The following is a 25,950-nucleotide window of genomic DNA, read 5'->3' on the forward strand; positions in this document are numbered from 1 at the left end:
CAAAATCTGGCTGATCTCACTGACACTATGCACACATATTCATTGGAAGTTGAATTATGGTCCCTAGTTTAAATAGCATTAACAGGGAATATGGCAATAATAAAAAAACCCCAAATCTGATGAAGAACTGAGATGGGAAGTCAGTGTTAACTTATCTAATAGGGAAACAAGAAACAAAGTATTTCTACTGCGAAACCGACATGGGGCAACAAAATCAAATCAAAGAGTACAAACAATTAGAAATGGACACGTTATTCACTTTGACATGACAGAACAGTCAGCAATGAAAACAGATGAGACACACAGGAAATACCTTGAGTAACAAAGCAAGGTGGTAGTCCTTTGAGATCGTGAACAAGGAAGCAGGAAGGAGAGCCATAAAGTAAAAGAAGTAGAGTTAAAGTTTATTGAAGCTAATGTTCATATGCCATTTAGAAATATAGTCTTCTATTCCTGTGGCAAACCACAAGCAGCTGGAGAACCAAAACCAGCACAAGCCCCAGGAAGACTAAAACCAAGTGTGAAGCATCTCACTTATGCAAAACAATCCCACTATTGTACATAAAGCCCTGGATACTGAATGAAGAAAAGGTATTTCAGTGTCTGTGGTCATCTCTGCGATAACGGAAATGTACTACTGAGGGAGCTAAGAAAATAAAAGAACTGCCCATAATTGCAATGTTGCCTAGTAGAACAGAAGAAATATTACACATAAAAGCATTCACAGAGCCATCAGTCAATAATCAGTCTGCCACTACTTTTACACTACTGAAATTATGTATTTTCGCTCAATTTCATCACGGACAAATCCTTTACCAAGAAGTTACTTTTGAAAGATAGTAATTTAACATGAAGAGTTTCTTAAAATCATTCCCTCCTTTAACATGGAAGAGAACAAGATGTCCTATTATATCATTTTATTTCCCACAGTGAATTTAGGAGTCTCCTTATTGTATTTAATGTTACTATGGTCACAGGTTTTAAATAAATACAGGAATACCAATGCCACTTCCTGAAAAGCTCTTAAAGACTTGTTAAAAGTAACAGTAAGATTATTATAGCCAACTGGAATGTGAAAACTCATTTCCCTACTTCAGCTGTGTGCTAATTCAGTTCAGTAACCATCAGTCCCTTCTTTTGCAAGGCCTTCTTTAAATGGACGCAAAATGCAGGACTGAAAGAATTTCCTGTGTGCAGCCCACTCATGTTGCCAGCAATTATATTATCCATTTCATAAACCTAGGAGAAGGCTTCTCATCACCAGCTAGGCCTGTGCTTTGTGGCTGTTTCAGAACCTCGCTGCTCAGAAACTCCTCACTCTCAGCCTAAGCTTACCCACTAGTTTCTACAACTTATTTGCACCAAGGAAGTCCATTAGCTTAAATAATTTCCCTAAGTAGTCTCATGTTTATTCATCCCTTCTCCATCTCCGAGAATATATTTATGGAGAGCAGTCACATTCCTTATTAGCACTAACACAGCTAATTACTTTTAACCTCTGCTAGTCTCCTCCATGCTCTGATCCCTTAAGTGCTTTTTCCTCTGCTACTATTCCGATGTTTTGCTTTGTTCTTGAATGGCGGGGGGGAGGAGGTGCAATACCAAGAAGTGTTTAGCTCTCTGAAGTTCTTCTGAAATACCCTTGAAAGCAAAAGTTGCCCAATTTCTGAAGTGTGCCATTAAAAGAAGAAACTGGATTTTTACATATCACAAACTACCTGAAGAATCCAGTGCTTCCATTTGTTTAAAGATTCAAACACTTGCTACTTTTCCTCTGTAAAGTAACTGATTTCTCTTTAAAGTTTGTTTTCCCCCCTTTTTTTTGTTTTTCTATACACCAATAGAATTAGGCAGACTAAAATCTTCAGTTGAGAACAAAAATCTGTACATTACAGGTATGACTGTACGTCAACCATTCGTATTTAATAATCTGTCTAATCAAGTATGATACTGAAGCTTGAATGAATTGTCAAAGCTTTTCTGATTAAGAAATATTTTCACCTAGCGCAGAATTTTTCTAGAACCAATGAAGTACCTTCTGTCCCGCTGCCCCTCACCGCCTGCTTTGCTTCTCATCTCTCTTTAGAAAGCTTAGGAAAAGACACAGATGCAAGTGCCTGAAAAAGCAGAACTATCCCCCCCCCACCCCAACTCGGAGTGACGAGCACTACTGTCTTACATTGCCCTGTAAACAGAGAGGCTATTTTTCAGACCCACGATTAACCTCTTTGTGTCCCTGCCAGTGGGACTGGGGACCCCCAGTTGGATGCAGTATCCCAGATGCAGTCTAGTAAGTGCCAAGTGAAAAGGGATAATCACTTTCCTCAGCTTTCTGACTTTACTCTTGTCAAAACACCCAATCCTAAACACCTGCTACATAATTTTAATGCAAAAGCATACAATTAATCTATAACCACACCATCACTTTAAGACCTGTCCAAATCTCCAGGATGAGGCAGTTAGCACTGGAATGATGATCTAGTAGGTATTGCTCACCAATCCAAACAAGTACCTTTAGAACTTACTGTGTTGTGCTTCTCTGAAAATACAAAACCACAAAATGAATGCTATTATTCTAAGCAGTAGATTGGAGTAGTCAAGGTAACGAGACATCTGCCTGTACCGGTTCACTGCCTCTTACTGGCGTACACCACCTCCGAAATCAGACATTTAATGCCAAACACATTTTAGTCATTCCTAATATTAAAGTGCTATGCTTTCAATTACACCAAAATCAGAATGAGAGAAATTTACTCTAGAAAGCATTATCCCTTTACACAGCAAAGCCAGATGAGCCAAACAAATCTGACACCAGAAATGCTCACCTGCATGCATGCTCTGTGCTAATCTTTTGACTTTCAAAGAGAAAACTTTATGTATTGAGCAATATGTTAAAGACTTATTTCATTGTCATCAATAGTTCTTAGTCATCCTTGACACAGGTTCTTCAGCAAATGCCCAGGCGTTTTACAGCAGAAGCCAATTCTGACTACCTACCTTCCTACTATTAATTTAGCAAAACATATTAGTACCTGGAAGGGCTCCTATGATATCAAGAACACTCAATTTTAAGATAACATCATTCAGTAACGTGCTGCTTCTATGAGAGCTAGCTCATCCTGTTAAATAGCCTAGGTTTTTTTCTATGGAAAATAGAAAAGCCTCAGGCTGACATGGCAACTCCTCCTAGAAATCACAGAAAGACAACACAAGAACAACTCACTTCTGACAATTAAAATATAAGATTCCTCAAACATTTCTTTCTCTTTGCTGTCCACTTACCACTACCCAGATCAGGTCTTTGAGCTGTAGATTTACAGAAGTCTGACTAACTAGAAGGCTAGATTATGGTGCAACACAAAGTAAAAGCAGGACTCCATGTTCACACACAGCTAAACATGAAAATGCCCTAGAGAAATTAAAATCATCCCGTAAGACAGAACATGCTTCACGGTAAACATCAAAATCACTGTAAAATGCATTTTGAATGGAGTTTCAAACATTCCTCTAAGCTTCATAAGGGACAGAAACAAGACTATAGAAATAGTTTTACATCAACGTGGTAGGAATAGCATAGTAATAAGTTCTCATTAGAGACATATGGATTGCAATGCCATCATTAGAAAAGGGATGTCATAAAATTGCTAACTTCATGCAAGTTCCTAACAACCTTGCATAAAGTTAAACAGATGCAAGAAGACACTGAGCACAACTCTTTCCACATGGCACTTTTCCTTGCAATTCTAAGTACTGAGGTTATCAGATACCAAAAGATAAGAATGCTAGATAAAGAACAACTTTGGAATTTAATACTGATTTTATATGGAAGTTTTATGTATTATTTAGAAGTTAGATATTAGTTGTCTGATCACATTTCAATGAGAAAGCCGACGAGATGATCTTAGTATTTCTCCTTTCAGATGATTACCAGTAGCTGTTTGAACTTATTTCTGACTATTTCAAAGCTCTTACCTTCCAAAACAGAATGCTACAGTGTCGACAGAAATGCAAGGTGTCCCCATACTGTTCCTTTATTGGGTAATATTTCTGAAGTGCAAAGTACATCAGCTTCCAGTCAATGTGACCTTCCTCTGATGGAATCAAATGCCTACAAAACTAGACATAAAATTAATGTATTTTTTTAAATCATTCAAAAAAATAGTCAAATCAGGTAAAGGTCTGTGAGAAAAGGTGGTTAAACTGGAGTTGTGTAACTAGAATTCTTTGAAGTTCGTGATCTGACATCATACAGCTGCAAAGCAGTGAGAGAGACTTAGCCACAAAAAAAATGCAAGGTAAACCACTAAAAAGAGGAGGGTGCAGGGTGCACATTTGCCAAGAAAAAAGGCCATACACAGTTGATCAACTCCACTGTCTTGAAATGATTCTAATTATAGTCAAGAACCATATAACAAAAACAGTGTTTAGAGCTGGTAATTAATTTTATATAAAAAAAAAAAAAAAAAACCAACAAAACCACCCCACAACCAGTCAGGAGTGAGATTTTAAAAAATGATTGTGCATTACAAAAAGCGGTTTTCTTCTGCCAAGACACTCACCAGAGATTTAAATAATGCTTTTGTTTCATATTAAAGCATTTTTCATATTTACTTATGATCTTTCTAGAAGGATAACAGTGATACATGTACTTCGAGGACATAATCTACATGTAAAGATACATAATTGAGCTATTTCCTCCCAGCTTAATACACAGCCAAGATTTACTAAGTATGTATTTGTAAAAGGCTTCTGTTCCACTTGCTGTGGATTAATGCTCATACATTAAAGGCTTTCTTTTTTTCAGAAGACAACTCCCAGATGGGGATAATAGCACTGCCTTTCTGATTCCAGCTACACTTTGCTTCATAATAGCTTCCCTGTGTAGAGTTCTCTTTTCTTCCCCAAAAGTGCTCTTCAGCTAGTAAGTATGGTTTTGTGGTTGTTTCAATAGTTCAACAATGTACTGCAGAGGACAGGAAAAACAACCTACCATGATTCTGCAGCTCATTAAGGTTAGCACACTCTTACACAGAAAAAGCAGAATTTTGTATTGGAAAATAAATAAAATCATTAGATTTTATTTATTTAGATGAATAACCTAATAAGAAATGGAATATGGATATTTACAAAAACATTGAAAACACCGTATACAAGTGTCCTTTATAAGGCACAAGGCTAGCTACTTCTGTTGAAATGCTTAAATTATCTTTTCTCCAGCCTTACCTGAGTATATCAGCTACCTCTCCAACCAGTTTTGTCACTGTTCAAAAAGCTTACCTCATCTAACCTCAAAATCTACTCAGCTGCTACATCAAGCTTAAACTTCTTATCCTCATAACTTCACCTTGCACTCTCCCGAGCTGCTTCTGAAGGAAGGTTTTTTAGTTTGCCTTTGTCTGTTTCTATTCTCCATGAAGTTCATTCCAAAGCTTTTCACCTCACCAAAATTCTTATTTGAGTCAACTGCACATTATGTTAATTGACATTCACTTCCACCTTTCCTGTTACAGTAATACTTAATCTGGTGGTCACCGACCAAATGGTACCACTTCATCCTGTCAGATTCAAGAACGTATATTTTCACTTCCTCCTGTCTGGAATGTACCAGGTTTTTAAAGTCCTTCCTCCAGCTCTGATGAGGAAGAACTGATGATTAACTCATCAGTTATCTCAACCAACATAAAACAGCTCAGATAGAAATGTCATGCTGGAAAGAACAAACACAACAACTGCAGTGTCTCAAAACTGTCTATGCTGTGGTCTGATTTTGCCCCAGCATGTATTACCATCAGAAAATGAAGATGGTTTTGGAGGCATTCGTAGATTACTTTAATGCTTTTTATGAAGTGGCAGAAAAGTACCATTTTTCTTTTTGTTCTTAATTTCAAAATCTCAAGCGTTTGTTCTACTCTTTTCTGCAAAAATCCAATTTTGGCTTCACCAGACTGTTTGCGCAGCCTAAAAGTTTGAAGAACCTGTCTGCCTACCTTGGTTAGTAAACAAGTTCTACTTTAGGAACTGAAAAAAGAAACACCTTAGAGAGATCCTCTGCTGCACCTGTTGGGGACTGTGTGGTTTAAAACAAAACATCTTACAGTAGACATTTTTTTAATGCAAAGAAACAGCCTGACAGTTATCCTCAACTCACAGACATGCTGAATACAATTTTCAATAAGAAACAATCCCCCAAAAGAGACCATTTTCACTATTACTTCACACTGTTACATTTTTGTCTCAAAAAGTGCAAGTTCACACTTTACTATTAGTATACCATATTGCAAAGGCAAGGGCCACATTTATGCGTTTTGATAAGAGTTTCTTACCTGCTTTTCTGCGAAGTGGTACTGGCAGAGTTTTTTCCATAAGTGTCTGTCTTCACTGAGCATGTACAAAGTTGGGGTCACTTGACCCAGAGTAACAACATCCCAGCCATCAGAGAGCCTGTGTAAGATGTTTCTCAGCATATGAAGAGGGAGATCGATAAGCGTAAGACCATTGTTGACTTGCTGGAAGTAAGAGTTGAAGAGACTTTTCACTACAAAAACTTCACAGTGTAAGGTACAAATAAGATCCTTACTGTAGAGGTATCTCAGGTTTTACTTTAGTTTGTACATGTTGTGGTTTAAGCCAAAACCACTGAGTCATATCTGTGGTTAATTCTGTGACACTTTGATCACTTGGCTACCATTATTCTCTAACTGCTGTTGCTGAAAACTTATATGACTCCAGGTACAGAAGGAGCTAGAGACTGCAGTTTTATAACTAACAGCTTTTCTACTGTTAAAATAAACATATACTAAAATATTACATTTCAAATCATTTTAAAACACTTCTCAATAATTCAAGAGTATAAGGTCTTGAAAACTAGGATATACTCAATTTGACTTTTGAGAAGTATGCTAAAACCCTAGCTATAATAAAGGTACGCACCAATCATTTATAATTTGTAGGATAACTATAGTTTCTCAATTTTTATTATGAAACAGAGCACATGTCAATTTACCTTAAGACAACTAGAGAATTTAGTACAAAGCAACCTGGTCTACTGGAAGGCGTCCCTGCCCATGGCAGGGCGGTTGGAACTAGATAATCTTTAAGATCCCTTCCAACCCAAACCATTCTAGGATTCTATATAGCGCTGAAGAACAGAAATACAGAATGAAAACACTATGAAAGTCACATGCAGAGAAGTCTGGAGATAGTTCCCCTCATACATAAATGGGGAATTCTGGGGGCGGGGGTGAAAGGTCAGAGCTCTGAGAAAGTTTTCATTGAGAATATACACCTCTGCTGAACTTTCTCTTTAACGGTGTAACCTACAGCACAACTCCTGCATCACCGAATCTGGAGCCTACACTGCCAGGAGGCACAAAGCCCAACAGGGCTGGAGGCAGTGTGAGCAGCTGCCAGCCACATGCAGCAGAGCTGCCCCATCACAGGGCGCTGGCAGCTCAGCAACTGTACTCTAGCAGGCTCTCACTTCCATCAGTTTATTTCACAACTATTCATCTCGCTTATAGACTAGACTTTCCATTGTGTCATTCATCTGCTATACACATCTCTGGGACTGTCGTTCTGTTCAGGAATATGTAAGCGTTACGGAGGCAAGACTTCTCATAGGTTATTTCAATCAACGTAAAACAGCTCAGATGGAAGTGTCATACTGAAAAGAAACAAACACAGCAACTGCAGTGTCTCAAAACTGTCTATGCTGTCATTGCTTGGCAATGAAAACTGCTGAGATTGGGTTCCCCATTTCTCCCTTCTATTCCAAAATCAGCTGTTTTATTCAGATACCTGGCACACACAGCAAGGGCAATTTCAAAGTTTCATAGCTGAAATCAAACAGACCAAAGAGCTGTATGACTTTACTGTGAGCAGTATCTTGCACCATTTCTTCCTCCAGGAGTAACCCACATAGGTTAAAAAAAAAAAAAAATTAAAAAAAAAAATAAAAAAATTGCCTGCTTATCATCAGAAGTTTCCATTATAAAACCCTGGAACAGTGCATGCCACATGCGTGGAACAGTCGCATGATCAGACTCCAGATGCTGAAGTCATTATTCCATTTTTACAAACAGCAAAAGCTGTTGAATTGGCATTTGAATATTTTATTTCTGATTTTTTGATTCACCTCTAACATTCCTTTTAGGTTTGTTTTTTTTTTTTTTAATTAGTAGAACATTTACTTGGGAATTAAAAATCAGTATTTTTTCCCTCTATGTTTTCTCTACTAACAAGTAGTAGATAAACCATAGACAAACATTTTGAAATTCCTTTGGGTGAAAAAACCAATGATATCTATACAACAAACGAGCACTACAGCAGCAGCCCTCATTAGAAAAGAGCTATTAGAACATTAAAAAATGAAGTTGATTCCATTTCAATAATTTCATATTACTTCTGTAAAATCAAATAAAACAAGTGAAACTTTGGTTTATGATTTGTGAGTGAACGATGTTCAATATAATTCCCCTCCTCCAATTACTTTTCTGGCATGACTTAATAACATACCTTGTTCATCTGAAGGTTTTTTAGTTGTTGTTGCCATAGAACGATAGTTTCTAATCGGCAAATCCAAATATTGATGTTCCCTACCAACACGGATTTTCCTACTCCTCTAATCAGTATACAGAGAGTAGAACTCAGATCCTGTAGAAGATCTTTGATTAATCGTGGATTATATTGGTCTTCCATGACTGGAAAATGAAACAAAACATACAATTTTGTTTAACTGAGTTAACCCAGCTAATACAGTTAGCTCAAGTTAATCAACACTTTTTTTTTTAAAGAGGAAATCATTACAACTCAGCTGTTTGTGTACAAACAGCTGCCCTAACTCCAACCATGACATTCATTAATGCTGTTCCAATAATTAACATTTCATGCTATGCATTTAATAAACTTAATGCTGAACAACTACTCACAAATCTGATTTCACCTGTTTAAAGATGGTAGTGTTACATCTCCATTTAGTGTGGTTATCAGAAATTTTTCAATATTATGTAATATCTGGGGTTTTTTTAGCAAACAATAAAGAAAAGCAGTTATGTACTTTAAATCTCAGTGCATCACACAAACTGAAAAAAAAAAACCAACCCCATGTTACTAATCTGAAAGCTTTCACATTTCATGAAGAGTATAATTTAATTGCACCCAATAGTTTCTGAATAGAATCTAATTATCATTTAACTGCAACAATCTGTTTCAACAGACATGATTCGATGATCAAGAAAAAACAACTTAATGCAACTGTGGGATGGGAAGTCTGAAACCTTTCATTAAATAAATATTGCTATTCCTTTGTCTTACAATGTAAAAATAGTAATAAAGAAAAAAAAAAAAAAAAAAATGAAGTGATAGCTTAGTCACAGTGATTAAATCTGAACAACCAGGTAACAAAACCTTAGGTCTTACCCTTCCGCACAATTTTGTCCAAAATGTTGAAGTAGTTCTTCTGTGCTGCACCACTCAGTGAAGTTAACTGGGATTTTGCAATTAACTGCAAAAGCTAGGACAAAGAATTCAGACTCAGAAGAATGACAGAAGTAAAGGAGGTTTCCAAAACACACTTTCAGTATGTACATTCACCTACAACAGCTTGGAGCACTGCAACCCTACTTTGTGAAAACATAACTAGAGAGTTCAGAAAACGAAGTAAGAGAAACATGTGGAAAGCTTTAGGCATTCCCACTGGCAGCCCATTAACTCATGAAGAGATGTACATTTTCAAAATGTTCAAATACAAACACTAGTGTTTATTTCTGTGATACAGCACACGACGTATGGTCTTTATAAGCTGTAAAGAAACAATGCAGGGAGTTTGTTCTGGAGGCTCACAATAGAAATGTGGTCTTTGATGTGGCTGAGTCCTGAACTCCCTGACAAATTGGGTGGTCAGGAGCATCACTCCAAACAGATACCAACTACCAGACTTCAACTTCAGAGTGAAACTATCATACTGGTCAAACTGAGGTGTGATGGTCTTAGTGCACTACCTGCTGCTAATGGAGAGGAAATGCTTTATTTTACCTAAACTGGGAAAAAAATTCTGTATTACTCCCACATTCAGGTCCCTGGTAGAAGAAACCACACTAATCTAATAACAAGCAGTATACGTACTGTATTAGTCATTTTCCCTTAACTATACAGTAAGGATCTCCTAGCTGTCCACACATTTCTCTCTGAAACCACTGTGACCAGAAGAATAGTGAGAGCGGTGGGAACGGTCTAGAGGCAAATAACCAGAATAGCTTAAGCCTCTTGCTGCATGTGAATCATAGAATTATAGACTGGTTTGGGTTGGAAATATCATCTAGTTCCAAACCCCCTGCCATGGGCAGAGGCACCTTCTGGTAGACTATGTTGCTCAAAGCCTCGTCCAACCTGGCCTTGAACACTGCCAGGGATGGGGCATCCACAACTTTCAAGCTGTACCTACTAGAGGCAGCCCTCGCTCCATTCAGACATCTCTGCTTTTTACATTTTAGATTCAGTTTTGTAGCTGATAAGGACTGTTTAGAAGTGTGGCACTGAGCTTTACAACTGCTATTCATAATGCTGAGTTCAGAACACGTGTTCTCAATACATCAGAAAGGGAAAGCAGGGAGCAGAAAACAGCATCCCCTACAGAGTGCTCAAAACACTAACCTGCAGATCTGTGTTTTGTACCATCAACTACTGGCACAGAGGGTAGACAAAGACGAAGCCTGCCAAAAGTTATTTTGTACCTTCATTTCTAAAACACTGCTTTGACAGTACACTCAACATTAATTTTCCTTTGGAGGAAGAGAGAATACACCTCTTCTCTCCCTGATTTAATAATATTCCTTCTGGCTTCTCTGCATGATCCCTGACAAAACGTTATGTGCTATGAAAGCAGGGAATAATTCTCCTGATGTATTTAAATACAAGCAATCTATTTATACAATTTTTGAGACTAGATATCAGGACCTTTATCTTGGCATTTTCAAAGCCTTTTAGTTTGATTAATAATTTAAAGCACACCCAGAGGTCTCCGGCAGTTTGCCAGTTCAAGCAAGTACGTACATTTCTCTTGATTAATTTAAAAAAAAATCAGTTATGTCACTCACACTAAAGATCAAATCAAAGAAACAAATTCCACCTGGCTCATTTTAATGAAAGGTCCATTTTCAGTGAAGGTTAATATGGTAGGATTAAGACAATGTTAGCAGGTGCACGAGTACAAGCATCTGACATGAGTTCAGTCTTACCGTACATAGCCATGGCTTATCTTGTCTACTAGACAGTTTAACTTTGAACAGATTAACTGTTTATTCAAATGGAAACATCTTTTAAAAGGACCATCCACACCAAACTCAATGTATCACACATTTAACAGCTAACAAATGATCATTGTACCTAGTGTGAGGCATCCCTGCCCATGGCAGGGTGGTTGGAACTAGGTGATCTCCTTTCCAACCCTGATCATTCTATGATTCTATGTAACAGCACAAACAAGTACAGGAAAACAGCTGATCTTACCTTCTTCCCCCACATCCCACCCTAAAAGGGTCCTGGGCAAACACCTATATTAACTTTTAATAACAATTGGGAGGTTTTTAGTTAGTTGGAGAATCAAAATGGATCATCTCGGTGGTCTGGGATCAAAGAAGAGCTATCCAATAGGGCTTGATATTTAAAAGAAATCTTCTTGATTTATATCTTGCTATCTTAAATGAAACAAGCACAACACACATAGAAGTAATCATCATTGTGTTCATGTATAACTAATGTCGTGGTTTGAGTCCAGCCGGTAACTCAGAACCACACAGCCGCTCGCTCACTCCACCCACCCCCCCCCTTCTTCCTCCCCCCGCTCCCGGAGGGATGGGGAGGAGAATGGGAAGAATGTAACTCCCACGGGTTGAGATAAGGGCAGTCCCGCAACTAAGGTATAACACAAAACCACTACTGCTACCACCAATGATAATAACGATTAGTGAAATAACAAGGGGAGAGGATACAATTGCTCACCACCCGCCGACCGATACCCAGCCCGACCCGAGCAGTGATCTGGGCCTTCCGGGTAACTCCCCCCGGTTTATATACTGGGCATGATGTGCTGTGGTATGGAATACCCCTTTGGCTAGTTTGGGTCAGGTGTCCTGTCTCTGCTTCCTCCCGGCTTCCCCTCCTCCCTGGCAAAGCATGAGACTGAGAAAGTCCTTGGTTGGAATAAACATTACTTAGCAACAACTAAAAACATCGGTGTTATCAGCGTTGTTCCCAGGCTGAAAGTTAAAAAACACAGCACTGCACCAGCTACTAAGCAGGAGAAAAATGACTGCTATAGCTGAACCCAGGACAGTATCCACCCCTTATTCCATACCATTCACGTCATGCTCAGATCCCACATCTCTCAGCACACCATCACCCCTGTCCCATATATACACATATATATATACCCACACCCACACACAGAGAAAGATATCGTTCCCTAGTCCATGGACCAATCCCTGTAAAATTGCTGAACTCATCCAGTCCATGATGTCAGGCTCCATCTCTTGTAATAGTCTTTCAGGGCAGGAGGGACGGTACATAGTGTTGGGTTGTTGCCTGCTGATGATACCGCCAAACTCATCTGGTCACTGCTGAGCTCGTCTGGTTTCCTCAAAATTCATTCTTTGTTGAGGTGATGATCGGAGGGAAGTCAGGGTCAATGGCTGGTGACCTGAAGATATCTAACTGGTGGGCTATAAACGTGTTATAGAGCAGGCAACAGCGTACAATTGAGTTCATTGGCTGTTTTCCCCCAAAATCAAATCCCCTTGAGGTACACATCGGACTTCCCCATCTTCCCGCATTACCCACCAAGTATATCCAGGTCCCTGAGCAAAAGCAACCCCACGAGTGGGTTTGCCTTTACCTGAAGCAGGAATAACCCAGACTGTCTTCCCCAACAAATTCTTTATGTGCACCACAGGAACTTTATCTCCCTCTACAGTACGTAAAAGTTCTGATTGGGCTGGGCCAGCCCTGTTGGCAGATCCCCTACTGTTGACCAACCAGGTGGCTTTTGGTAAATGTGTATCCCAGTGTTTGAAAGTCCCACCACCCATTGCTCTCAGTGTAGTTTTTAACAGCCCATTGTACCGTTCGATTTTCCCAGAGGCTGGTGCATGGTAGGGGATGTGGTATACCCACTCAATGCCATGCTCTTTGGCCCAAGTGTCTATGAGGTTGTTCCGGAAATGAGTCCCATTGTCTGACTCAATTCTCTCTGGGGTGCCGTGTCGCCACAAGACTTGTTTCTCAAGGCCCAGGATAGTGTTCCGGGCAGTGGCATGGGACACAGCGTATGTTTCCAGCCAGCCGGTGGTTGCTTCCACCATGGTAAGCACATAGCGCTTGCCCTGGCGGGTTGGTGGGAGTGTGATATAGTCAATCTGCCAGGCCTCCCCATATTTGTACTTCAGCCATCGTCCTCCATACCAGAGAGGCTTTAACCGCTTGGCTTGCTTAATTGCAGCACATGTTTCACATTCGTGAATAACCTGGGCAATAGTGTCCATCGTTAAGTCCACCCCTCGATCACGAGCCCATCTATATGTTGCATCTCTGCCTTGATGGCCTGAGGTGTCATGGGCCCACCGGGCTAAAAATAATTCACCCTTATGTTGCCAATCCAAGTCCATCTGAGCCACTTTAATCTCAGCAGCTTTATCCACTTGCTGGTTATTCTGGTGTTCCTCAGTGGCCCGACTCTTGGGTACATGAGCATCTACGTGGCGTACCTTCACCACCAGGTTCTGCACCCGAGCAGCGATATCTTGCCACAATGCAGCAGCCCAGATGGGTTTACTTCTGCGTTGCCAGTTGCTCTGCTTCCATTGCTGCAACCACCCCCACAGGGCATTTGCCACCATCCATGAGTCAGTATAGAGATAAAGTACTGGCCATTTTTCTCGTTCAGCAATGTCCAAGGCCAGCTGGATGGCTTTCACCTCTGCAAATTGACTCGATTCACCCTCTCCCTCAGCAGTTTCTGCAACTTGTCGCAGGGGACTCCACACAGCTGCCTTCCATCTCCGATGCTTTCCCACAATATGGCAGGACCCATCAGTAAACAAGGCATATTGCTTTTCACTCTCTGACAGTTCATTATATGGTGGGGCCTCTTCAGCACGCGTCACCTCCTCTTCTGGTGACATCCCAAAATCTTTGCCCTCTGGCCAGTCCATGATGACTTCTAGAATTCCTGGACGACTGGGATTTCCTATTCGAGCTCGTTGTGTAATTAGTGCGGCCCACTTACTCCATGTAGCATCAGTTGCATGATGTGTAGAGGAGACCCTGCCTTTGAACATCCAGCCCAGCACAGGCAACCGGGGTGCCAGGAGGAGCTGCGCTTCAGTTCCAATCACTTCTGAGGCAGCTCGAACCCCTTCATAGGCTGCCAGTATCTCTTTTTCAGTGGGAGTGTAGCTGGCCTCGGATCCTTTATATCCCCGACTCCAAAAGCCAAGGGGTTGACCTCGAGTCTCCCCTGGAGCTTTCTGCCAGAGGCTCCAGGTAGGACCATTCTCCCCAGCTGCGGTATAGAGCACATTTTTCACATCTGGCCCGGCCCGGACTGGTCCAGGGGCTACTGCATGAACTATTTCTCGTTTAATTTGTTCAAAGGCTTGTTGTTGCTCAGGGCCCCATTTGAAATCATTCTTCTTCCGGGTCACGTGGTAGAGAGGGCTTACAATCAGACTGTAATTTGGGATGTGCATTCTCCAGAACCCCACGACACCTAAGAAAGCTTGTGTTTCTTTCTTGTTAGTTGGTGGAGACATTGCTGTTATCTTGTTGATCACGTCTGTGGGGATCTGGCGGCGTCCATCTTGCCATTTTATTCCCAAAAATTGAATCTCCTGTGCAGGTCCCTTGACCTTATTCCGTTTTATGGCAAAACCGGCCTTCAGCAGGATTTGGATTATTTTCCTCCCTTTCTCAAAAACTTCTTCCGCTGTATCACCCCACACGATGATGTCATCAATGTATTGCAGGTGTTCTGGAGCTTGCCCCTGTTCCAGTGCAGTCTGGATCAATCCATGGCAGATGGTAGGGCTGTGTTTCCACCCCTGGGGCAGTCGGTTCCAAGTGTACTGGACGCCCCTCCAAGTGAAAGCAAACTGTGGCCTGCATTCTGCTGCCAAAGGGATTGAGAAAAATGCATTGGCAATGTCAGTTGTGGCATACCACTTGGCTGCCTTTGACTCCAGTTCATACTGAAGTTCTAACATGTCCGGTACGGCAGCACTCAATGGTGGTGTGACTTCGTTCAGGCCACGATAGTCTACTGTTAATCTCCACTCTCCATTAGACTTTTGCACTGGCCATATGGGGCTATTAAAGGGTGAGCGGGTCCTGCTGATCACTCCTTGGCTCTCCAGTCTGCGGATCAGCTTATGGATGGGAATCAAGGAGTCTCGGTTGGTGCGATATTGCCGCCGGTGCACTGTTGTGGTCGCAACTGGCACTTGTTGTTCTTCGATCTTCAGCAACCCCACAACAGAAGGATCCTCTGAGAGACCGGGTAAGGTGGACAGCTGCTTAATTTCCTCTGTCTCCAAGGCAGCGATACCAAAAGCCCATCTATACCCTTTTGGGTCTTTGAAATACCCTCTCCTGAGATAGTCTATGCCAAGGATGCATGGAGCCCCTGGACCAGTTACAATGGGGTGCTTTTGCCACTTCCTCCCAGTCAGGCTGATTTCAGCTTCCAGCATAGTTAACGCTTGGGATCCTCCTGTCACTCCAGAAATAGAAATGGGTTTCACCCCTTGATACCTTGATGGCATCAGAGTACACTGTGCACTGGTATCTACTAGAGCCTTATACTTCTGTGGGACTGATGTGCCAGGCCATCTGATCCACACAGTCCAGTAAACCCGATTATCCCTCTCCTCCACCTGGCTGGAGGCAGGGCCCCTCTAATAGTGATCACAAAATTCTCCGCTTCTGTCTTGTAGAAAGGGATTAGTATTCCTTATCACAGGAGCTGGAGTAAAATCAGCTCTTTCGCTCCATCTGGGAAACTGCTCGCCAGAGACTGGAGCAGCAGCTTTCCTGGGAGGATCATCCTTGACCATTGTTCTCCTCTTCAGTTCACGCACCCGTTGCTCCAGAGCTGAAGTAGGTTTTCCATCCCACTTTCTCATGTCTTCTCCATGATCCCGCAGGTAAAACCATAGGGTGGCCCGTGGCGTGTACCTCCTATATTTTCTTTCTCGAGCAGTAGGGCGCCTTCTGTTGATAGCTGAGACATGGGTTGGTACGCGTGGAGAGCTGGATAGATCGGATAAATCGTCTCTCAATTGTTTGAACTCCTGGGACAGTTTTTCCACAGCTGAAATGATGGAAGGGGTGAGATTGTCTTCGAACTCTCAGAGTTGACAAATCAGGCAATCCACTGTTGGTGATACTCCGTCATTCCAGGTCATTGATGCCAATGTGTGGGCATATGATGATGGCGCACTCCGTGTAAGTTTCCGCCACATGGGTCGTGTACATTCGACTTCATCTGGGTCTACGGATGTGTTCCTGGAGTCCGGCCTACGATAGATCATCTCTATAATGGCTGATTCCCTCAGGGACTGGATGCCTTTCTCTATCGTGGTCCAGTTGGCTGAGCGATTCGTAATATCGTCTTTGTAGGGAAACCTTTCCTTCACAGCTGCCAGAAGCCACCTCCAAAGACTGAGGGCTCGCTTCTCTCTTGCAATCGCTTTGTCAATTCCTCCTTCCTTAGCAAGTGATCCCAGCTGCTTGGCTTCCCTACCTTCTAGTTCATGACCGTCGGCCCCATTGTCCCAGCACCGGAGCAACCAGGTGACAATGTGCTCCCCTGGAAGACAGGTGAAATCTTTTCGCATATTCCGTAGTTCGGTTGAGGTCCGGGGTCGAGAAGTGACCTCTTCTTCTTCTTCCTCTTCCTCTGACCCACGTAGTAGTAACTCTTGTTCAGGTGCTGTTGCATATAGTAATGGCACTGGGTCTTCATCTTTCTTCGCTTCGCGGGTTGCTCTTTGTGCCTTTCGTCTGGTTTTGCTTACAGGGGCAACAGACATTGTCACAAACTGGACATTTGGTTTAGCTGCAGTGTTTGTCACTGTGGTTGGAGTGGCTGCAGTGTCTGCCACTAGGATTGGAGTGGTTGCAATGTCTATTGCTGGGGTTGGTGCAGCTGTTGTGCTTGGGAGTTGAGTAACACCAATAGCTGCATTATCTGTTGCTGTCGGGGTTTGAGTAGCTACTGTGCTTGTCACTGGGGTTGGTGTAGCTGCGGTGCTTGGAGTAGCCATATTGTCTGTTGCTGTCGGGGTTTGAATAGCTACTGTGCATGTCACTAGGGTTGGTGTAGCTGTGGTGCTTGGAGTAGCTATATTGTCTGTTGCTGTCGGGGTTTGAGTAGCTACTGTGCTTGTCACTGGGGTTGGTGTGGCTGCGGTGCTTGGAGTAGCCACATTGTCTGTTGCTGTCGGGGTTTGAGTAGCTGTTGTGCTTGTCACTGGGGTTGGTGTAACTGCTGTATTTGAAGTTGGAGTAGTTGCGTTGTCTGTTGTGGTCAGGGTTTGAGTAGCTGTTGTGCTTGTCACTGGGGTTGATGTAGCTGCTGTACTTGGAGTAGCTGTGTTGACTGTTGTGGTCAGGGTCTGAGTAGCTGCTGTGCTTGTAGTTGGCATAGCTGCGTTGTCTGTTGCTTTGCCATCAGATCCAGAGACATTTTTTTCCCTTTGAAGGTGCTGGATAGTGTTGAGCAGGGCTCTGTAGGCATAGGCCAAGCCCCAGCACGTTGCCAAAATTTGTCCCTCTCTGGTATAACCAGGACGACAGCACACCTCGTTTAAGTGTTTTACTAGTTTTTCCGGATGTTGCACTTGTTCAGTGGTGAAGTTCCAAAGCACTGGAGGGGCCCACTGGCCTAGGTACTTGCCCATACTATCCCACACACCCTGCCACTCATAACTGTCCAGCCTCAGGGAAAATCTCCTGGTGGTCCTCCTATATCGTCGTCTAACCCTAGACCAGATTCGAACCTGATACTGCTGAATTTTTGACATTAAACAAAATAGGATGTTCCTACGACGGGATGGCCGTGGGTAAAACACACTCCGTATGTTTGCCAACATGCTGATCCCCAGCACAATCAGCAGGCAGGTTTCAAGGGTACTCAAAGGCCATCTAAAACCTTCAGAACTCTCAATTGCTGTTGCAAATAGGCTGGTGGGGGAACGGGGGGTGAAAGAGAATGCTTCCTTCGTAAGTTTACCCCCCGAGGAGAAAAAAAAGATATGCAATTGCTAAAATATTTCATTATATACCTCCCAATGTATAGTGGTGATGGCCACGCTGGAAGCACAAACCAGACCAGTTTCATGATCAATGAGTCTATTGTATTACAAGTCATTACCATGAAGTACAGTGAAACAAGAACCTTAGCCCAGGCCCCCCAGCCGATAAACACTAAAACAGCAAATAGTGGCTGTAAGTAAGGTACAACATGCTGAAACTCTGAGATCAAGCGCAACACGTCTGAGAGCCAAATAATCACCATTGTGATGAGTAGTAACAATGAATGCTTATCACAAATATGATTAAACACACTCTGGTCAGATCTGTCGTTATCTCAACCTTTCGAGCCCCACGTTGGGCGCCAAAAAGAACTGTCGTGGTTTGAGCCCAGCCGGTAACTCAGAACCACACAGCCGCTCGCTCACTCCACCCACCCCCCCCCCTTCTTCCTCCCCCCGCTCCCGGAGGGATGGGGAGGAGAATGGGAAGAATGTAACTCCCACGGGTTGAGATAAGAGCAGTCCCGCAACTAAGGTATAACACAGAACCACTACTGCTACCACCAATGATAATAACGATTAGTGAAATAACAAGGGGAGAGGATACAATTGCTCACCACCCGCCGACCGATACCCAGCCCGACCCGAGCAGTGATCCGGGCCTTCCGGGTAACTCCCCCCGGTTTATATACTGGGCATGACGTGCTGTGGTATGGAATACCCCTTTGGCTAGTTTGGGTCAGGTGTCCTGTCTCTGCTTCCTCCCGGCTTCCCCTCCTCCCTGGCAAAGCATGAGACTGAGAAAGTCCTTGGTTGGAATAAACATTACTTAGCAACAACTAAAAACATCGGTGTTATCAGCGTTGTTCCCAGGCTGAAAGTTAAAAAACACAGCACCGCACCAGCTACTAAGCAGGAGAAAAATGACTGCTATAGCTGAACCCAGGACACTAAGAATAACTCTTAGAGGAAAAGCAATAGAAACTGCTGCACTGCATTAAATGAGATCTACAGAAAACATCACCATCACTAAAAACTTCAGGGAGGTAAATGAGAACTTGTGTAAAGCAGATAGGCATGGGGTGACCTACTTCTCAGTTGCAGGCTGGCTTAAAACCTGATAGAGCAGATTAAGCATCCATTTTATAAATCTGTTGCAACTTGACATATTACTGACATCTACAGATTGGACGGGATTACAGATGTTGTAATTTGTTAGATACAACACCACAAATGTTTCTCAAGTCTACAAGTTCTAGGGCTACAGAATGAGCAGCAGCTGTCATTCCTGTTGACCATATTTCTTTCCAGCTCAGTAACTTTTAAGGTGTCAGATGTACCATTTCTGTACATCTGTTGTCAGGTGGCCTGCATCACCTCAGAGAAACCAAGGCAAAGATACAATTATGTTTTTGTAATTGTAAAACCATTCTAAAATTTAAAAATTTGCGAATGAATTCTAAAATGTCAAAACGATTTTGGAAGCATGCCTGCTATTTTAAATCCATCCTCATTTCTTCAGGTCTGCCATTACTCTAGTAACGGTTTGGATCACGAAGCCAAATTTTTGGATTCTGAAGTACTGCACCTTTCCCAACAATCTGAAGCCTGGCTAATGAACAGAAGAGAAACCAGCCAATGGCCTGTGTTAGACTTTGCACTTTGTTCCAATCAGGTCTTTTGAGCAAGGCAGCTCAGGCACTGCAACATCTCAAAACAATGTAACATTCTAGTTCTGGATTCGTTCTACATGTTCACCATTCCAGTGAGGCACTCAAGGTTGACGTCATTTATAATACAAATCACCTTTTTAGGTGTCTTTTTTTTCTTCCTACTGTTTGAGGCTGAAAAGTCTTAGGAAAGATCAAGGTTCTTGTTTCTGCTCCCAAAACAGCATTAAAAAAAACCCAGTGTTCTAAACCACAGTGCTACATATATCAAAAAAACCTGCAAAGGGAATAAAACAAGCAAGTACCCTAACCACACGCTTGGAAGCAAATCTTTTTTGCTTTGTTTCCTATGGTCCCTCATCTCTTGTTTTTCTGAAAGTATAATACTCTGTCCCAGCTTTACAAGGATGGGTAAAATGTGTTTTCTCTCCAAATACTCTACGACCTAGTGGAAAGGGTGTTCTCTTGGTATGTTTATTTAATTTGTGTCTCTTCAAGTTCTGGATGCATTCCAATCACTACATTATTTGTGAACAGCCTTACCACTGAACTGAACTGTAGACCTGATACTTCTCACATTTTGTGCTTCTCTAGGAGTTGGAAAAAGCACTTTACTACCTCAACTTAGAAGACAAAAACTTGGGCTAGAGAAAGATCAGTATCTCCCATAACAGGTATTTCCATGGGATAACTGGTTAGACATTGAGGAAATTAAGGTTCAAGTTTAAAGGATATTAAGAAAGGTAAAAGCATCTGTATCTCATCCTAGCTAAAAAAAAACCCCAACATTAATCACAGGAGTGTTAAGAAGCTTCAGAAGAAACAAACTGCAGGATATGTACACATCAAAGATTCTTCTGGAAATTGCTATTTTAAACACATTTAAAATGTAGTATATTTAAGATGAATTATGCTTTGCTATTTTGGGTTGTATAGGAATTATTTTGCCTTTAAAGAGAGTTCACTACGCAGACTGATGAACAACAAGTGAAACTACCACCAGTGCTTCCCTGTAAATACACAGCACACTGTCCATCACCATCCTCCTCAAGCTATAGGCTTTCATAGAACAATATGACAAGTTTCCACCAAAGAAAAATTGCTCAGTTTAAAAGTTGTGTCATGCAGTATAAATTACATATGAACATGGTATTTATACAGTCACAAATCAAAATTTGCTCAGGGCAAAATTATTTCTTTTGTATACATAGGCACATCAGCAAAAGCATTTTTAAAATAGGCATATAAAATAAAGAGCTTACTTTGACCACGTAATTGAACCTTCTGATGTCCTGAATTGCACTTGAAAAGTCTAAGCGGTTAAAAGCTTCTCCCAAAGTGCAATAGCCATGTCTCTGAGAAGAAGAATAAACACATTTTAAATGGAGAGAAATGAAGATAAAATTGAGGAAAATATTCAGTAAAGCACTCTGCTATGCAACTGATGCTTATGTATACCGTGCTCCCTGGAAATATAATGGATCTGGACTAAAGATTTATTTAGTTTCTTGTAGAACAAATGAAACCAGATATGCTATTTGGAACTAACTAACAGGTGCGTAGGCAATATCACTTGACAACAAGGCCTTCAAATTCATACTAATCATGCAATCTCTAATCACTGCTATTTGAGGGCCCTGGGAATCTACTCTACTATTGCATGGGCACACACTGGCATTCTCTTCATGGCAATCATATTCCCCATTTGCCTCGGCACAAGGGAGAGTTGTTTGTACAGCAGCCTGAGCTTACAACTATAAGCATTAACTGTCTGAGTTTATGCTCATATCTAAGGGTAAGAACACAGCTACTTGCTCCTGGGACTGGAAAAACAAAATGGTCTCAACATCTAGAATTTATTTTCTGTGTGCTAAAAGTTTAGGCACAATTTTTCTTAGGTACCAAGGGCAAAAGCAATTGCATTTTCTTTTGATACTTAAGAGCTACAAAGGCACATGGGTGACTTGGAGTGAACATAAAGAGGCTAGAAAAAAAACTTACAACTGGTGACAGAGATGCTTGCAGAGCAGTATGTGTGCTAGTGTGGCTTATCGGCCAGGGGAGGAGAGAGATAAATAATTATTTGAACTTTATTCCTACACAGACTTCTTCGGTGAATTATGTGATGAAAAGATGGCAGTACAACTTAACCCAATGAAATCCTGCAACAGGAGACAGTTAACTATTCACTGCAGAGTGGTAGTAATTGCTGTCTATTGGTTAATGACTGAATTCATGATTGTACTGCTTGCTCATCCAAGTTAATACACCCGAGATCCAAGCATGCTGCACACTTACAATATGCACAACTTGGCTGGCTGATAGCAGGAATTACCATTTACAGAAAACAAAAGTAATGTTGAAATTTAAATATTTGTGGCTGTTCTCTGGCTGAACAGTTACACTTAAACACATTAACATGAGAGGTGCATTTCCTTGAGCAGCTGGAAGAAGATTTCTATGAAAATTCAGCTCTACCTTTCTCAATGTAGCATTATGACAAAACGACTCAAAGACTTCATTTCAGCTATATACCTGAGCTTGTTCTGATTTTCTTTATTTTCAGTGCTCTCCCATGGCAAGTTTCACATGTTTCTTATCAATACCTTCCTACTCTTTGTCATTTTGCCCTAAAATTCAGTATCCAGTTTGAAAAACAACTTTCCTAGTTGTGAAACAGCCATTTCAAAGTCAAGAAAGATTATAACCTGTAAGGAAAATTACAGCCCCTCTAAGTTAGTTTCAGACTAGCTTAAATTTTTGCTCTCAATTTTTTGGTTGAAGTATGCTCATTCCTTGCTACTTTTCATTCTGCTACTTAACTTTTAACTTTTTACTCTAAGCTTTTGAATTTATACAAATACTTGGAAAAGATTAATGATTAATTCTAACCATCTCTATTTTGTTGACTAAGAAGCACAAAGATTGGAGGAATTGACCCACCGCATGTAGGACTTACCTCCCTGGTGCTTTCTTTATGAACATAGATCCACTTTTCACGATAAAAGCCTAAAATAAAAATATAAGCATTTTTTAGGCTTCTACTTTAGGGAGAAGTTGAACAAAACAGACCATGCTCAATAAAATGCTTCATAAGACAGGAGAGATGGTAGAACAGTTTTAATGCAGGAAGTTTATAAAGGCTGAAGAGGATGACTACAAATTTTCAGAAGTTATGTACTTCAAAAAATAAAGGAAGAATTAAGTAATTTTATAAATCAGAGTTGGCACAGAATTGGCAGATATAGCACAACTTCTGTCACCAGTGTACCAACAACAGTCAGTTTTTCCTACAAAATGCCTGATCTTTTTTAACCCAACAGGCTTCTTCGCACTTAACACAGTAAAGTACAGAAATAGGCAACCTTTTCATTCCTGACCACTCTACGCCTCTAATTTGTTTTCTTCTGCAAAGGTGCCTGCTCCATACTCACTTGGTTGAACTAGTTGCAGAATACTGCAGGGAAGTCAATTACACAAGACTAATAGAGGCAACTAGGCAGACCTTCAGCTTGCAGAAGTCTAGTATGTCATCAAATGAAAGCATGCTCTTAAATATAAGCCCCCTGAATCTTTTGAAATACTTTAAGGTCAGACAAGCCTGGGGAAGCTTGCAGCTTTCTGCAAGACCACCTCTGTTACAATTTCAGGAATATATAAATAATGGAGATAATTTTTCTTCCAGAAATTCAATACTGGCAAAGTCTTTACCAAGAGCTACAGGTATTATGACAAGATGTATTTATTTATTAACTGAATCTGGAGTTGTATCACTAATCAGAAAGCTCCTTTTGTAAGGAGAAGCTCCAATAAGCATCCAGAATAGTTTAATCTGAAACTAATCCACAAAATAGCAGTTAGTATCACAAGACATTTATTATTCAGGAATTACTATTCTTGAATGAATTACCTTTGGCTCTTCAGGGAAAAATAAAAAAAACCAAAACCAAACCACAAAAGAGATTATCAATGCCATAGTTCAATCAAGACGTATCACTTCTGACACCAGAATTCGTTGCCAATACAAAAGTAAACATAGAAGGCTACTCTATAGATGAATACAAATGAATGGCTATTATACAATTTTGCTGAACCTGCAGAAGTCTTCTAAAATAAATGAAAAACCAGCCTTACATTGCGTGTTATCCGTACAATGATCTTTTTTCCTTTTCTTGGCTGCAAACTCACAATCTTCAGTACTGTATATTGCTTCATCCTCATCATCACCAGTTATGATGCTGAAATAAACACATCTAATTAGAACAGCAGTGATTACATATTTAAGATGCATATAGCTTATAATCCTCTGCATTAAAGTCTCCCAGCTGGAATAAAAGTTATATTTTTAATGATGATGTTCTACCTGGTGGTCTACAGAAACACATCTTATGAGAGAAGCTGTCTTGTTCTTTTCTTCCCAGCGGGGTTGAATTTTGTGCTAAAATTATTAAGTACACAACAGTATCTTCCTAATGAGTACCTTAATAAGTCATTACTGACATTTAGGAAGGACTGCTAAGGAGACAGTACTAGCTGGATAACTGCCTGTCTGCAAAGCTCTGGTGTGCAAAAATTCATTATGTGAAATAGACCAAGCCTTGAAAAACTGTGCACACAGGTAAAAGTCAGTGCAGAATTATTGCACATCCTTGCACAGGCAGAAAGCCAGCAAAGACAGATAGCCTTCTTACTACCATCAACCTGTGGGCAAAGTAAGTATTTCTTTTAACAAAAGCCTAAATCACAACACTGTATGTAATGTAGATGTCAGACTCCTACGTATGCCACTCTTGACAGTTAACTATGAAACCTAACACTGAGGACTACACTGAATAATTATACGGATAGTGTGTATATATATGTGTATATATATATACACATACACACACAAACATAAAGAAACTATTGAAAAAGTTTTGTTGGATAAACTACTCTTTCTAAAATGCATACACATTTAAAAACTCTCTGTGCTGCATAAAGTCTACACAGTTTCAGAAAGTTTTGCTTCCCATTTTTGCAGATAATTACAAGGACCAGCAATACAGGTAAGAATGGGTGTTCATTTTTCTAGCACTGAGAAGAGAGATGCTTCATATGAAGGCCACAGTCTTGCACAGATAACCAATATAACTAAGGATACGAACTAGTAAAGTTTGAAGTAGTGCACGACTATTTCATTTCCCCATTATTATTCTTTGACCAGAAAGTTATATACAAAACTCCTCCCATTCATTACTATTTTTTTAATCCAAATTTGTCGGATGAATCTACTTATCAATGTTAGTTTGAACTTCAAATTTCACTAGCAACAGCTGAACACTAAGACTGAAGGACACCAGTTTATTCAAAAATAACCTGTATTTGGGCATTAAGTGGCAAAAATCAAATTCTATTAGCCTATGCTACTAGCTTTACAGTTAAAATTTTCAGGTTTGAACCATCTGTTAAAGAGGATGACTAAACAACACTGTAAAAAAGCCTTGGTTTTTTCATTGCTCTGATCAGTAAATGCTAGCTCAGCTCAAAAATACACAAGTTGAGAAGACTCACAAATAGAAAATTGTTTTTGTCTTAGGTTTAAATCCTGGGAAAGAAGCTAACATACCTCTGCATCCAGACAGACCTCAGTACAAAGTGAGGGCCTTAGCTCATGTCTTACCATTTTTAAAGCAGAGGATAACGACTCAACAACTCCATTATTCTATGCAACACTGCCAAACATTGTATCTGGTCAAACAGCAAAAGAGTTTGAAGAAAAGGAACTGGCAACTGACAAAAGCTGAATATCAACACTGACAAGTTACTGTGATTACATAACAGTCCAATTCATCAGGTTTCTTCCAAAGCTATCGCATTCTCTTTTGAAGTTCACTAAAATGATTAATTTAATTATGTTTTTGCATATTGACTGCATTACCATGTCATGTGAGAAGTTATTGCAGAATCTGAGAAGTTGCTGCAGAATCAGAAATAGA

At 40.8% G+C, this 25,950-nt stretch overlaps 1 protein-coding gene across 13 annotated transcripts in view; it reads right to left on the reverse strand.

The window, feature by feature from the left end:
- The window catches only part of FBXO25 (F-box protein 25), a 37,534-nt gene that overhangs the window by 3,630 nt on the left and 7,954 nt on the right, over positions 1 to 25,950 (reverse strand). For 5 of the 13 annotated variants that reach the window (XM_030490084.1, XM_030490089.1, XM_030490085.1 and 2 more), the window contains 8 exons: positions 24,110 to 24,213; positions 22,935 to 22,984; positions 21,238 to 21,351; positions 9,418 to 9,511; positions 8,515 to 8,699; positions 6,324 to 6,506; positions 3,973 to 4,116; positions 314 to 340 (listed from right to left, as the gene is read on the reverse strand). In XM_030490084.1, coding sequence (XP_030345944.1) covers positions 314 to 340; positions 3,973 to 4,116; positions 6,324 to 6,506; positions 8,515 to 8,699; positions 9,418 to 9,511; positions 21,238 to 21,351; positions 22,935 to 22,984; positions 24,110 to 24,213 — 901 coding nt within the window. The remainder of the gene's footprint in view (positions 1 to 313; positions 341 to 3,972; positions 4,117 to 6,323; positions 6,507 to 8,514; positions 8,700 to 9,417; positions 9,512 to 21,237; positions 21,352 to 22,934; positions 22,985 to 24,109; positions 24,214 to 25,950) is intronic. The other 8 variants (XM_030490091.1, XM_030490090.1, XM_030490083.1 and 5 more) reach the window with 4 other exon arrangements.

The sequence above is a fragment of the Strigops habroptila genome, chromosome 6 (genome assembly GCF_004027225.2).
Source record: "Strigops habroptila isolate Jane chromosome 6, bStrHab1.2.pri, whole genome shotgun sequence".
Lineage (NCBI taxonomy): Eukaryota > Metazoa > Chordata > Aves > Psittaciformes > Psittacidae > Strigops > Strigops habroptila.